The following is a 15,229-nucleotide window of genomic DNA, read 5'->3' as shown; positions in this document are numbered from 1 at the left end:
TGTTTAAATAAATCCTAAATGTAGCAGTAATATTAAATTAGATTTGGACATATATTGGGTTTAAAAAACCCAAAGAAGTCCACCTATAAAAGATTAAGAAGAAAATCACGGTGGTGTGGGTAAATATATACATTACAATACCAGTAACCAAGAGATGTTGGATGGAGCTAGTGATTTACCGGTGGCCAAGGCCAACCATGATTGTAAATCCTAGAAAATAAAGTTAAACTGTCTTGAAAGGCAATTGCTAGATCATCACAAATCTCCTTTTTGTAAAAAATATCCCGTTTAATTTAAATGGTAAATATAGCGCTTTTCGCTGAAAGTTTGTATGCAGAACCAAAATACAAGAAGTGTGTGAACATTCCAGATCTCTAACGTAAATATTACATGCTGTTTGGGGACTTTGATTTAAAGGTAATCAGATCAGTCAAACAAAATGGAAAACTCCAGATACTTCTAATGCGGTTCGTTACGTGGAATCCTGCCATATACCAGAATAAAAAGTCAAACAGATCGATGACACCTATGTACTGTATAACTAATTTAACTGATTAATAAGAGTCGATGTGGTAAATGCAAAGGGCATACTCTATCTAACATTAGAAATAATTATTTCTCCATTTATTACAACATTTAAAACCCTACCTTCGGCTTACTACAATTTTTAGACAGAATAATATAGACTATATATTGTGGATGAACTTTCGCAAACGAAACTAATTTGTTTTGTATTATTAAAAAAAACATTGCAATGAAAACAAATGGGGATATTTGAATACCATATGTGACAAATGTTTACGAATCGGAACTAACCCAAATACCGAGTATCACTCGAACTTTTTCTAATCCGAGTTGGTCAATAAAAGCAGTTTACTCCAGTATGACGACCTAATATATACTTAAGGCGCAGCGAAATATTTAGTGCATTTTTTTCGATTTTATTTTTCAAATTCCTTTCGTCAACAGTCTATTAACGTATAATGAGGTGGTTCCCAGGGTGCCGCGGCATCCTGGTTCCATTTATTAAGGATGCCAAGAGGTATTTGGAAATCTTGAAGAGTGTCCTTTAACGAAAATGTAATGGTAGTATCGCAAACTTTTGATTTTTTAGGGGTGCCGTAAACTTAAACGACTAAGAGCCACTGGTATACGCTATGTAAACTGAAACTCTAACAATATCTTAGGCAACTGACAAAAACATGTTAGGCAACAACAATAGCGACAAAGATGAAAGCAGAACAATTTGCCCGTTCTTAAAAACACGGCCCATTTTTATTGTTTAGTGTTTGCAGAAGTTACTGCTTCTTTTCGATTGTTTTACATTTTTTAATATTTTTTACGCCTAAGATTAAAATGGGTGGACATTGCTTTATGAATGTTGTTTGCGGTAAATACTATCAGATTTGAATTTACCGTAAGATATTTACTTTGTTCGAACCGGAGGTAAACCAGAAATTTTAAATTACTTCGAACCACAAACGGAACTAAACCCGACTTTAAAAAAACTTTAACACAAACCGAATCTAAACCGGATAAAACAAACGTTTCGACTCCCTGAACCAAATAAACGTAAACTATTTAGTTATATTGAGTGATATTTCGGCACAAGTTTACGAAAGAACATGGGTAGGTATCTTAAAACTACTTGTTTTATGATGTCATGTTTGGACGTTACATTGTGAGTTCATCTCAAATATTGACATGCCCCCATCACAAACAAAAATCCTGGATACGCCCCTGGGTCTAGCTCATTAGTTAAATATAAACAAAAAATACACCTAGCGCATTTGTGGCAGAAATAAAAAATCGGTCAAATCAACGCACAGCAGAAAATTTATTTAAATGGAATTTCGTTAATAAGACAACTATCTTTACGTTTTCAAATATCCAATATTTAAATGCGAAGTTCTTTGATACTATTATATGTTTTAGCGGCCCCTATTAAAAGTTTGGTAAAAAGTTTTAACTTTGTTAGGTTTGTCTGTTGAACAATTGCCAAAATTGTGGTCTACCGCACAAAATAATGGTGTTTTTCGGTAGCATAAACGATTCCCCTTACTATTCGCTAAAAAATTATATTTTGCCACATTGAAAGTCATCACGTTATGTTGAAAATGGTGCAAAAAGTTTAGAAAATAGTTTGTCTGACAACCATTTAGTACTTATTTGACTTATTTCGTTATCCTTTTACGCCACCTATACCCAGAAAAAGAAAAACATTTGTTTGCTACGAAAAGGTGTTTCAAACCATAATTTGCTGTGGCATAACTGACCTTCATTTGAAGTATATCATATGTATTTCACTGTTTTGAGTGATTTAATTCTCGTGGAACCGTTTAGCCGCTAGCGTCTCAACAAGGCAGAGTTTGAAATGAGTTTTAAGCGATAATTTTCGAAAATTACAACCAAAGCTTTATTCGTTTTATAAACTTTCACTAAATACTAATGATATCATATGATGCATTAAAAATAGTACAACAACAGCAAGTAGTAAGAAAACAACATGTCGTAAGACCACGCGTTTTGCACGCCGCCGGTTGTGATTTGACGCTTGATTCGCTCGAGTAATCGCCATCTGCAGTGAAAATTTTCCATTCGTCGTCACAATGCGAATGCGGAGCAAAGGAGAGAAAGGCGCTCTCGATTCGCAGAGCGAGCTCAGTCTGCGACAATCGCGAGGAAAAGAAGCTGCTAGACACGTTTTCTGAGCGCAGGACAGGCTTTTTGTTTTGCTCTTGGAGCAGGTAAAGTGGGTTTTGTCGATATTCGTCGGCTTTCTCGTGTGATTCGGACATGTGTCGCCGTTCGCGTAGCAACCCTCATGTAGACATTAACAAAAGATTGTATACAGCCAGTTTTGCAGAATTGTTTCAGTCGTTGTTGAACTTTACTAGCTGTTGCGTACAGTCGTATTGTTTTAAGATTCTGTACCATTGACTGCCTTTTTGATCAGTTTTCTGTTTTATTTGAATATACTAGATTGAAACACTTCAGTTGTGTATCACCTTGAGTTATGTATAATTGGGAAGTTGTAGCTGCATGAATATTAAGTTATCTTGTCTGAAAGCTAGTTGTTATTGGCCAGGTTTTCGTAGTAATCATAACTAATAACTACCTCGCTTACCTAATTTGTAACAAATCGCGTTTGTTTTATAGGATCTAGTTTACTGAATAACTGGACTTTTCCAATTTACGTTAAAAACGTGCTGCTTAGGACTGTGGAACACGGGTTGTCGTGCTACCACAAATCAAGCGTTGTCGGTTAGGCAATAATTTCGCCACGGTGGAGCGAAAAACCGTTTTGACAAAATTTCTAGATCGTTTACGTGAAGAAAAGCGACGAGTGATTATGGATTCAAACAACGACACACCGCTGGGCTTTTGGGGAACCGAAAGTGAAGATGTAATTTCTCGACAGTTCCCCTTACACAAGGCTTGTCGCGACGGGGATGCAGTGCGCCTTTCTCGGCTGGTCGCGCTTGCTACACCCGATCAGCTTATCGCCGAAGATCAATTTTACGGCTGGACGCCAATTCACTGGGCTGCCTACTTCGGAAAGGTTTGTTAGTCGTTGAACTTCGAGTGAAATATATGCGTATTGATATATTTCTACGGAAAGCTAATTACTTATTTATGTTGTGTATTTACACAATGATAAGTGTACAACCCATGTTCACTTCCAAGCTGCTAGACACGGTAGTTTTATTTATAGCCAACATCGAAAAGAGTGCCGTATATTATTATATGTGACAACCGAAAGCGTATTAAGTAATCCTAAACAAAAACACGATCCTTTATTACAATTTTGTGAATTATATATGTAAAATACACCAATATATCACTTCAACTATGTACCACAGGCAAGCCTGCATATATAAACAAGCAAACAGTCTACGGTTGTTTTGAAGAGGAGTCCAATTATAACCTCGGCTTTATTACTCCTGGGAATTGTGGTACTGACATGGTCTAGGCTTGCACATCGTTGTTTGCTAATTTGTTTTGCCTACTTCATGCATTCTTTTAGTTTTTACTTTATTTAACTTTTTTTTTCAATGTGGATACCTAACGCATAATGTTATCATTTTTATATTTCGCAATAGATTGACTGCATGAATGGCCTGTTGAGAACAGGTGTCAGCGTTAACATCAAAACGAGTCGCTTTAGACAAACCCCCGGTCACATCTCAGCTTTTGGGGGACACCCCCATGCGTTGCTGGAGCTCGTTAAGGCCGGAGCCGATTTCCACGCCAGGGTGAGACACCGTACACCTTGTCAATCGCTACTTAAACGATAAGAAACGTCTCCATTGTGTTTACAATGAGCTTCATTTGAAGATAGTTAACCCTTCCTGTTCCAAATCTGTATAATCTCGAAATTCACTTACTTTTTATCTTTTTGATAGGATTATCTCGGTGAAACGCCAATGCACAAAGCGTCAAGGGTCGGCAATTCACATTGCATTAAGATTCTGGCTTGCAACGGGGCACGAGCTAAGTAAGTGGATTTATATTGTTGGTAAAATTGTCCTCGGGCGAAGCAAGTAAAGCTGCTTATATCTAATGTACTTCTTAGCTCGTTATTACGCTACGTAACTGCTTATTACCACCACCACCATGTTAACGCTTGTAAATTTTTAACGAATGATGATAAAGTGTTTGCCTCACAGTTCTGTTCGCTCATCCCAAGAACTTCTTTTTGCTGTTTGGATGTAATTATTGCCACGGTTGTAAAAATTGTGGTGATGCGATGTATATAGTTCATATGAGGTTAGCAGAGTTTGTGCGCGGCCTTTTTACAGACCCTCTCTGCACTTTCATAGCGACGAGATTGTTCCTACAATGCAAGTCTTATCCAACCTATTACAGTTTGGAGCGTAATTGCGCACCTGTCACTATTGCCAGACGATAATTAGCGCGCCGCTGGCCCGATTAAACCGGCGCCCGCCGGTCAAACAAGAAGACGTACTTACATCTTTTAAAGCGGCGCACCTCGCCGTCGTGCACGTGCACACACACGCTAACAGGAAGCTAAAGCTGTGGCAAGGCTTTCTTGTTGATGTCCCGATTTGGCGAGCTGCGATCACTGTCGTGTATGCGGTAAACGTGTATTGGGTGGGCATTAGCCTTGTTTCAGATCGATATTTGCCTTCAGTGGCTTTTTGGCCTTAACACCCTTCGTAACCTTATGCCCCATCCCGATTTTTGTTACGTTTGTGTGCGCCCTTCGTCGGCCTGTCAAGGTAATAGGCGGTATGACCATGGCGTATTTGGTGTTTTACTTGGCGAAATCAAAAGCTGTTGTAGTTAGAATTTGCGCATGGATTGATTTTACAGAACTTGCGAATTCGATTTTAATCAACGCTCTGTTAAAAAATTTAATTGCTTGCCGAAAATAATGTAAAATTCATGAACAACAAACAGCTCTACGCTACTTGTTTATATTTGCAACAGATGTTGGGCAACATCTGCTTTGTAGTTGTACTACTATTAAGAGCTCCTTTAAAGTGCATCGCATTTCATGTTGGTTTAAGACGCCTCTCGTCTGCACAAATATATACCGTTTTACTTTTGAGTCCATTAAGATTTAAAGGTTTGGTTTTCGTAGAGCATCTCACGCAGATGACCGTAATCCCTCTAATGGCGAGTTCCGATAATCGCTTTAATTATATAATAGCAATGATTCATTGAACCTAATTTTTGCCCCCCTCCAAAAAAAATAATAAAGAAAAAAGAAACCACTACAAAACTGTGTCATTATGTAAAAGGTATTAAGAAAGTACTTTCTGTTTTATGTGACCAAGCAGTAAATCATAAATTTCGATTAGAAGCGGATGCATCGTATTGTTTATATTTGTGATGAATCGATATGATTAAAGTGGTTTAAGTGTGGAAATTTGGCGGTATGTATTACAACTTGGTTGCGAATTAATTTCGACTTTGCTATAGAGGCCCCCGTTTAACTCCTTTTTTACGATGGGATTTTATATGTAGTGCGTATTTTGCGACAAGGAATTCACCCGGGCATCGCCGAATCGGCCATGTGTTGTTAATAATTCATTCGCAAAGCTGTTTTTTACTATAGTGTTCTTGCCCACGGTGCAAAACTCGTTGTTGTGGACAGAGTTTAGATTCGATGAAATCCCAGAGAGCTAATAATGCGGATTTGTCTACTTTATTAAGATTGAAATATAGTTGTAATGCAATGTGTTGTAACAAAATCGATACTGCTGGCATAAATTGTCGAATGGAGTTAGTTTTTGCAGCCCACTTTAGTCAGGCTGTCGGCTTGCCGGGACGGACGCGACTGTGCAACGAACAGCGCTGTACCCTAATTGGATTGTTTTGCGGATGGCCAGTCAGTTGACGGAAGGTTGTGCTCGATTCAAATTCGCTCACCGCCCGAAGCGCGCGGGAAACCTAACGAGCCGATGGCTGCCGAGCTCGGTAAGCCACTCAGCCATAGGACCGGTGCTTGCCTTGCTAAAAAGCGAAAAACGCAGAGCTCGAAAGTGGTTGTTTTGGAGGTCGCAAAATAAATATTGTTCAGTATACGACCATACGTAGTATGGGCTATGTCTTTGTTCAAGCAAAGTCAAAAGGTTTTTTGCAACAAACAATATGAACGATTGTTTGTTGGGGGGATTTGTACAGCAACTTAATAAATCCGATCTGCATAACCCAGGAAGTGTCAGATAAATCAATTACACCGCCCATTCCCTAAAATTTGAAACCGTTAAGGTAAACCTAAATCAAATATAATATTGTTTTTAATAACGACGTGTCGAAGCTAGAACAACACCGGCGGCTCTATTTCCGAAAGGTGAAAGGAAGCGGCGGTGATTTAGCTGAAGCGCGCATAGCTTGTGCTCTTTTGTATTCGAAACTGCACGCTTGCTCGACGAAATTAGCTACCCACCCGAGTGGCGCAAGCTTGAATACGTCACAATATGTTACTGTCGGATTTTCGGGATTTTGACAGAGCATCGACGCGCGTATTTTTCCCCCTTTTTCGCGCCATCAATCTTGTAGCAAGAGAGAGGGTGAGCTTGGTGGCAGTTGTGGCGCGCAAATGGTTCGCGCGCTCATACACGTCAAATGTTACACGCCGGGCTTGGGTTATTGCGAGCCTTTGTTGTGTACACACGCGTTCGTTAAGCGCGCGCGCACGGATTTGTCCCCACGTCACGCAGTATTTTCGAACGTCGCGTGTGATCATTAAACACCGCCTTGCGCGCCACAAGTGGTGCGGCGAAAGCCAATGGTGACCTGTCGAATAATATGAAACCGAGATTAGTTTCCCTCATTACTGTCGTTTCCTACACATTATTTTTGCTCCGTTACTAACTGCTTGTTAAGAAAAAGTCGCACAAACTGTGTGGACTTTTCTTGTTGTTTTATACTTCTGCCCCGCGAGTTAAACGGCAGCACGCAGTTCAATGCGTCGTCGAAAAACGTTTGCTGTGCGTGTTACTGAGTTAAGTATCGTTGGCGATTTAAAATAAAGCGTAGGAAGTCATGAAGTTGTTATGTTCGTTAGTGGTTTTTGTTAATTGTAGCTTTGGATTATGTTAAATATTGAGCACATGTGAAAATAGTGATGATATTTTTAGCCAACATAGTTTCGTATTGAATGTTACATACCTGATACAGCGCACTCTATTTATCTCGAATAAACCTGAACGTCAGTAGCATGTTATTATACTCCTTTACATACAGTTGTCCATACAATTTATGTTACAGACTGACATGTTTATTTGGTTTTATTGGAAAAAGCGGCACTGGCGAGTAATGATAGTAGTTGATGTCACACTGTTTTTCACGATGGTTTTTAAATATCTCTGATCTAATTTTTGTGTGGTTTATAAAACTATTTCTCTGAAATATAGTTATTCGGCGAATGAAATCTTTTAATAAACGGCGTTAAATCAAAAAATAATAAAAAAAACATCTTTATAGATTATGTACATGTCTATGTATTTATGCTTGTTGAACATTAATTATACGCTTCATTTGCCTTAATAAACATTTCATTTTTTTTATTTGTTAGTCACAAGGTATTTTCGGCGGTATTTAACAGTCGTTTTAACCACAATTCGCATGGAAGACTGATACATTTCACATGGCAGACTGGGCATGCGTAAAGTAATCCAAGCACTTGCACGTGGCAGAAATGTGCCAAACAAACTAGCAGTTCTATACTGCTGAAGGTAATTTATGTTTTGTCGTACGTTGTTTTTACACATGCGAACATACATTGTTTAATTGCTTACTAGAGTGATGTTCAATCTAACCAAGCTATTTGTTAACCTTCCATCTTCACTTTGATTAAGTTCGACTTCGTTCAGTTCAGGCAAACCTGTGTCGACCTTTTTTAAGATGAGGATGTTTACATTTGACGCAAAATCACGGCCGAGTGATCACTTGCGTCATTCCTATTTCCGTTTAATCTAATCTTACACTATTTGCTGAGCATTGCTGCAATCGGCGAACAGAGATGTTGAAGATTGGTGTATTTTCTTAACAAACTGGAGAGAAGAAAGTTATTATTTTCTGAATTGCTCCCAATGCGATGTTGTTTTATGCCCTGTGCATACGGTTAAAAGATAGCAAGGATGCTGGATGGAAGCAAAGTAAACAACCCGTAGCTGTTTCGCTTTGTCTATCAGTGAATCATAAACTTGCCGCAACGAGTCGCCTCATCCTTTTCTATATACACTTTTTTTGTAGATTCGAATTGTTTTAACTGAATAATGTTTGCCCTGCTTCGCGAGGCGAATCAAGTCCATGCCGTTACAATACTCCTCCGTCCAGTATTAAGTGTCGCACGCACTTATACTTGTTGCTTTAAGCTAAACGCGCCGCATTTTCTGCCGACAAAGGAAACACGAGGCGACTTAGGTTATGCAACATTGACCACACACGGTCCCGCGTTGTTGCGCTTCGCTGGGCATATTAAGCGGCGCAAACGACCCCGACTGCCCTTAGTCGGGAAAGTCCATCGCTGTTTATCGTCGGCTAGTTGTACAGCATTACAACATGCGGTTGCGACAAATCCAACACGAAACGAAAGCGTTGCTTTTAAGCGTAAACATTATTATCTGTGTTGACCTAGGTCAGGGTGGCCCATACTTAGACGCGAGTTACTGTCTCCGGCCCCTAAACAATGTTTAATTCAGTATTTTCCAAATTTTAGTATGTCACAATAGGTGACCAAAAATTGGAATGAATGTTTTTTTAAATTCGATTCCCAATCGTAGCGAGGTAATTTGTTAAATAAACATTTTCATAAACTATTTTATCTTTTCGTATGCACTCTTATAGCCCAATCTGGTGTGGCCATTTTGGACCACCCTGACATTTTGGACCACCCTGGCTTAGAGTAAAAACATCTTCTTAGCATTGAATAGAGAGAAATGTTAATACATATACCAAACTCTAGATTGTACATTAACTCTCTTATCCTTAAATAGAGACCCGTGTATGTTTAGCAAAAGAGAAAGCGATTGCAACCTCATGCCCCCAGAGCAGCGTAGAATATTAAAGCCAAAATTTTATTTGACCCTGCGAACGAAAGTGAAAAAGGTCACAAGTCTCTTTTCGCACAGTGTATGTAACGACAACGGGCACACGGCTGCCGATCTATCTCGGATGCAGAACTTCAAGGAGTGTGTGTCATTGCTTGAAGAAGTGAACGCCCACCTGGAAGCTAACAACGGTTTTACGAACGGCAGTATAAGCGGTTACTCGAACGGTAAGTTTCTCTTGTCTACTTAGCATGAGCAAATACCAGTTTCAAGTTTTAACCTAGCTGCGTAAAAAAAAACCTAATCGAGCTTCATTTCGATTCTAACAGATTAAGAGACGTTACCCTTAAAATACAGTTTACAATGTGGACTCAAACATTTTTAGCTCTTTTTTTAGTAAGTGAAATATGTAAAGAATTCAAGAAAAAGACTAAAACACTAGAGCAAGAACACACCAATAACAATTTGTATAGCATAAAATTAACATCGAATCAATAAGGTAGAAATCTAGCTTATGACGTTCAACGCAAATTGATTCCCAATTGCCTAGGCCAGTGGTTCTCAAAGTATGGGTCGCGACCCAAACATGGGTCGCGCAGGGTCAAAAAATGGGCCGCTCTATGGTGATTCAATCCTGCGCAAACGAACTTTTTTCATTTCATTTTTCAAGTATTTTCAATTCAATCATAACTGAATTATTGCATGATAAGCTTTTCACGTGGCTTCAAATCTGTAACCTGGATTATTGCGTCATAAGTGGTTTTATGAACGTTTTGATGGCAGCCAGCTACAGTATAGCCATACCCAACTACAGTAGCTGCTAAGAAAGCTTTTAGTCACCACAACAAGCCACGCTGATATTATAAAGGAAAAAAAATTCAGTTTCACCAATCACACTAAAATAAATGAATCATTTGTTTGTAATCAATCATTGTTTCATAGAACTGTGTAGGCTACTATATCTGGTTGTCGTGTCTTTTTTTATTTCATGCTTATTAGAAAAAGTTCATTTTTTTATGTTTGAGGCTTGGGTCGTGAGATGCTCATAAAACTCAGATTTGGGTCGCGCTCAAAAAAGAGAACCACTGGCCTAGGCCCTAGAATCCTAGATGGTCGCTATTTCCTACGCATTTCCATTGCCTTCTAGGCTCCTCCGGGTCTCATCTGTCCAACGGTAACGGGCACATCACCGCCAACAACGGCCACACTAATGGTCATCATCAGCATAACGGCAACGGTGGAAACGTGAGAAAGCGCAGCTACAACGAAGACGAAAGCATTCCCTGCTTCAAGAGACCGCGAGTAAACGGTAAGCTCGATAGCGCTTCTAGCGCTGCACAAAATATGTAAAATGTGTCACTTGCGGCGCTATAGACCGATTGGTTCGGGTCGACTACAACTGTGCGCTAGGACTCGATTTAAAAGCACTATGCATAATTTTGCCAACGTAGAAAAAATTGTAACTTATGAGCGGAACAGCAGACCATTAGTTTATTGTATTCTACTTGATTATTTTAGTATTTTATTGAAATTAATTTCTAAATTACTGCCATACATTTAGGCAACACTAAGGTGACCCTGTGCCGCCAGAATAATAGAGGCGTTGTGTATTTTGTGGGATAATTTTATTAAAATATATCATTTTGTTAACATATTGATAACAGTTTATTTTTGCTACTAAATTGCTTTTGTTTTTTATACTTGTTGTACTATGGTTTACTACCAATTTACATACATAATATGAACGTTACAAAAATGCTTCAAAACAGCCATAATTGTAATTATAGTAAAACTGATGTGCTAAAATAATGAATTTACAAAAAATACGTGTGTATATTTCTTCTTAAACTATAAATTGTGTTTTTCTGGTCGTTGTGCTATCTTCTACGCACCTTGCTCTATTCAGTTTAATGAAAAAATATTTTTTAATTCCTAACTGATTAACGTAAGTTGTTGATTTAAATGCATTGGTTTTTCCCAGTTTTGTTGTTGTGCTTTTATATATCAACCTCTTTAACTTGTTTGTTCAAATTAAAAACTTGTAAACTGTATATTGATGTCCGAAATGTATGTGTTTTCTACCGATGATGCAATAACGAACTAGCTCGCTTTAATTTGAAACCTTATTATTTGTCGCTTATAAATAATGGGTGTGGATTTTACCAGTAGGCACTGTGTTTATGTGACGATTCGTCAATACCGTACAACTATTTAACAATCAGTGTATAAACATGTATGTTTGTTCCCTTGGCATGTTCCAAAACACACTCCTGACGCCCGTTTCTCCGCTTTAGGAATCGGTCATCGTTTACATAAGGTGCCCGCTGAAGCCACGGCGCCGGTCATACCAAAGCAAAACACTTCTGTGGCCAACGATGGGTTTGATGATGCCATGGAATGTTCCAACGGCGATTTTCTTCATAGTTTTTCCGAAAAAGCATTTGCGCCCGGCACGCAATGTTTCTACCGACCCGCACAAGTTTTTTCCAATGGCTATTACTAAATTCTCCTATAAAGCTTCTTTCTACATTTTGCAAAAGTCACGTATTTTTATTAATGTTGGTATCGCCTATTGTGCCTGTTGTTTCTAAAGGTGCCTTACTAAAAAAAGTCTCAAAAGATGCTAGCAACCAATTGCATCACTTTAAATTGTACCAATTTACCTAACACAAATTAAAATCCCCGAATTAATGTTGTGTTCTTCATTTTTGTTTCAACATTTTCTCGCAAGTGATCTGCCGTCTCAACTTTTCGATTTTCTGAGTTGTTTCACGTCCTTCCGCAACGTGTTTGTCGCGCAGTTACACCCGTATTCAGAAACATTGGACCTTCGCTTTTTTTATGCCCAGGGCACGGACAAAGATCGAGCGCCTTGCAAAGCGCAGCAACAAATACCTTCCCAGAACCCTATGAACTGGAGGTGGATATGTCGGCCAATGGTGGCAGCGCCTGTCCCGACTCGGCCTGTGCGACCCCGGCCAACAGTCAGGAGACCCAACTTGTCACCTCCGCTGAAAAGTACGTCATGCAGCTGAAGGGCGTTCCTCAATACGAAGACGAGCTTTTCTGGCCGATAAACCACGGCTGGTCTGGACTCGACGACGGCGAAATGATGGACTCCCATCTCACCACCCATCTTAACTGTCACTTCTCCTAAACTGTTCGCGGCGTCCACTACTTCCGTCACATACACAACCGCGTGTTTTTATAGCTGGAGTCGCTCTTTCGTTCTTTTCGCGCGCCAACCGTTTCTCCTGCGTATCTATAATTTTCCGATTTCAGTAAGGTGTGCATTTTCCGCAGACCCGTTTCACCCAGTGGACCTCCCACCGCCAGTTGACAATCCAGCGGCGAAAACCCCCCTGACTTACCGCGAATCGCACCTTCAACGCCAAGTGGAACCTTGCGACGACGTGAACATGGAAAACGGCCGGTCAATGGGAAACACTGACATTGTTCTGGAACACAGTGGCAGCTTTTACGCCCAGTATCTGCTGGAACGACAGCTGCAGCTTTACCACGGACTGTAGTTTGTCGTGTCTCTGTTGTACTCGCATCTCTTCTGTCGTCTTTCCTCGCGCTACAAACCAATCCTGTTTTGCGTCCCACTGGTTTTGTGTTATTTTATCTCTGTCTCAGTTTGTGCATTTTTCACGCAAATGTACCCGCGCCATAGCCCACACGACGTAAACCCGTCTCTGTGTGTTTGCCTTGCGACAGATGCAGATTCGCCGAATCCCAAAAACTCATTTGCCGGACCATTCCCGTTACTGCCCGCGCACCAACAGCAACCCGAACAGCAGCCCGACATCAACGGCCTCAATACCACTCAGGGACACGATGTCGCTTCCGATTGGGCCATGGAGGACGATTTCACTGGCTCCGATTGTCCGCCACCCGAGAGTTCATCCTACTTTGGTGACGTGTGTTCTCCCCGGGCACCCAGCCCCGGCATGGATTCGATACAGGACGATTCTGACCTGCAGATGTGGGGACACATGCACGGGTACGGCGACACGGCGGAAGCGCTGCCCGATAACACTGACATTTGTAAACGCTACACAAAGCCCAGTCAGTCAAAACCTTTAAATACTTTGCCCAACGGGGTGCGGCACCGCGGCTGGTTTTAGGATCGTTCCGTCGTTATTCCCATAACTCGTTTGCGGTATGAGATTTTGTAAGCACTGTCGTGTCACTAGTTGTTTATGCTATGATACCTTTTTCATCTTTCCAAAACGGGTTCAGTATGCGATGCGGCCTAGTTACGCTATCTTGAAACTCCCGAAGTGAAAGTTTTGTTCGAATACCAAACCAAGCCTTAAATTTTAAAATAACAATCCATAATTTAACGAGATAATCGTTTAATGTGTAAAAATGTTTCAGAAATACAATTAAATGCACATTAGTTAATTACTCGCCCGCGTGATCTCTATTGCGCGTTATGCAGCAATCCCTAAGATTAAACGTACAGCAGATCGTCACTTTAAACTTTTGGCCTAACCTTTTAAATCTACGTTTGAAAGTGTTTGTCTTGTGTTGTGTGGCTAATTTTATTTTCTTATTCTGTGATTCCATTATATGTTAAAGTAGAGCCTGTGCAACCCGACCCGTGTTATCGGAATATCCGATCAAAAATAATTAACTGGTCCGCAATTTATATGAATTTCAAAGCAGTGTTGTGTAAAAACATTCAATGTGTAGACTCCATGATCAGCCAGAGATGGCTTTAAATTTTGCACGCTTTCATTTGTACGTTGAAATCAATTTGTCTATCAAACGCCCGTTTTACCACAATGTTTATGCTGTAGAAGATCACTCTCTGTTAAACGCTCTGTTAAACGCAAACACTGTCCTTCTATATATTTGATACGTGCTTTACAAACTTAACCGCTGACTACTTTGCGTCTAGAATAACGTATCCACCGGGTTGCAATTATAAGTTTACAATTCATTAGTCCTACCACGCTGCTTTGCTTGCTAGCTTTCGGAATTTACCGTTGTTTTGCCATGTACGCCCGATTGGTGTTTTTCTTGTGAGAAATTGCTATTGCCATACATATAACGCTGATTACGTTTTGCACAGAAGCTCCAAACTTAAATGGACAAGCACGTAGCTTTGCACATCCATTTTTTAAACGCCAATTGCAATCCGGCGTTAATGCTTAAAAACGCTTGCTGACCTTTGCAAATCTACGTAAATCCCTAATTTCTCTAAATATATATATATGATATATATATGTTCCAATTTGTTTTGTGATTGTGTGAAATCTGTCCAATAATAACGTATAGTTCATGTGCTGGTTTGCTATTAGCCCCTGTAGCTGGCTGCAGAAAGCTTTTTTTTTGTCGCCCTGTGAAAAAGGCATCCTACTGTAGTATCTAAATGTACAACTCATCCAACACTCAGATTACAGTAACAAACAACGTAAATGTATTTCTTGAAATTAACTCGCCTGTTCGCCAATGTAATATGTACAAACCCAGTATAAGCGTCGTTCTGTTTGCGCCACTTTTTTAGCTTTATTTTACGGTTTTTTTTTTTTCGCTGGCTTCATTTATTTTTCCCGCAGTCGTTTTATTTCTTACATAAAGCTTGTTAGTAGTGCCCATTGGTTTCACTTGTAAGAATGTGGCGGTTTGTTGTTAGTTGTATTCTTTTTCTAGCCTGTTTTTTACTGAAATAAATTTGTCAGGGAGAGTAA

General features: G+C 39.8%; 1 protein-coding gene across 4 annotated transcripts; it reads left to right on the top strand.

Moving 5' to 3' along the window:
- Window positions 1-2,792: 2,792 nt before the first annotated feature.
- On the top strand, window positions 2,793-15,229 carry LOC146160590 (ankyrin repeat domain-containing protein 10-like). 4 transcript variants are annotated; one of them, XM_083384734.1, is made up of 6 exons: window positions 2,793-3,562; window positions 4,104-4,256; window positions 4,407-4,498; window positions 9,609-9,754; window positions 10,675-10,836; window positions 13,248-15,229. In XM_083384734.1, exons 1-6 carry the CDS (start codon window positions 3,353-3,355, stop codon window positions 13,655-13,657), a joined length of 1,173 nt encoding a protein of 390 aa, XP_083240860.1. In that variant the 5' UTR covers window positions 2,793-3,352; the 3' UTR covers window positions 13,658-15,229. The 4 variants fall into 4 exon arrangements, with proteins under 4 accessions (XP_083240860.1, XP_083240862.1, XP_083240861.1 ...); XM_083384736.1 differs by lacking the exon at window positions 13,248-15,229 and adding an exon at window positions 12,831-13,193; XM_083384735.1 differs by lacking the exon at window positions 13,248-15,229 and adding an exon at window positions 12,377-12,973.

This window comes from Ascidiella aspersa, chromosome 3, assembly GCF_963924565.1.
Source record: "Ascidiella aspersa chromosome 3, kaAscAspe10.2, whole genome shotgun sequence".
Lineage (NCBI taxonomy): Eukaryota > Metazoa > Chordata > Ascidiacea > Phlebobranchia > Ascidiidae > Ascidiella > Ascidiella aspersa.
The sequence above is the reverse complement of the archived record's forward strand: the minus strand, read 5'-3'. Positions and strand labels throughout refer to the sequence as shown.

Bases quoted from the DNA above. Each gene is read 5' to 3' on its own strand.
- LOC146160590 (XM_083384734.1), top strand. From the start codon at position 3,353: ATGGATTCAAACAACGACACACCGCTGGGCTTTTGGGGAACCGAAAGT. The intron at 4,257-4,406 runs GTGAGACACCGT...TCTTTTTGATAG, and splicing joins GAGCCGATTTCCACGCCAGG to GATTATCTCGGTGAAACGCC. The intron at 9,755-10,674 runs GTAAGTTTCTCT...ATTGCCTTCTAG, and splicing joins TATAAGCGGTTACTCGAACG to GCTCCTCCGGGTCTCATCTG.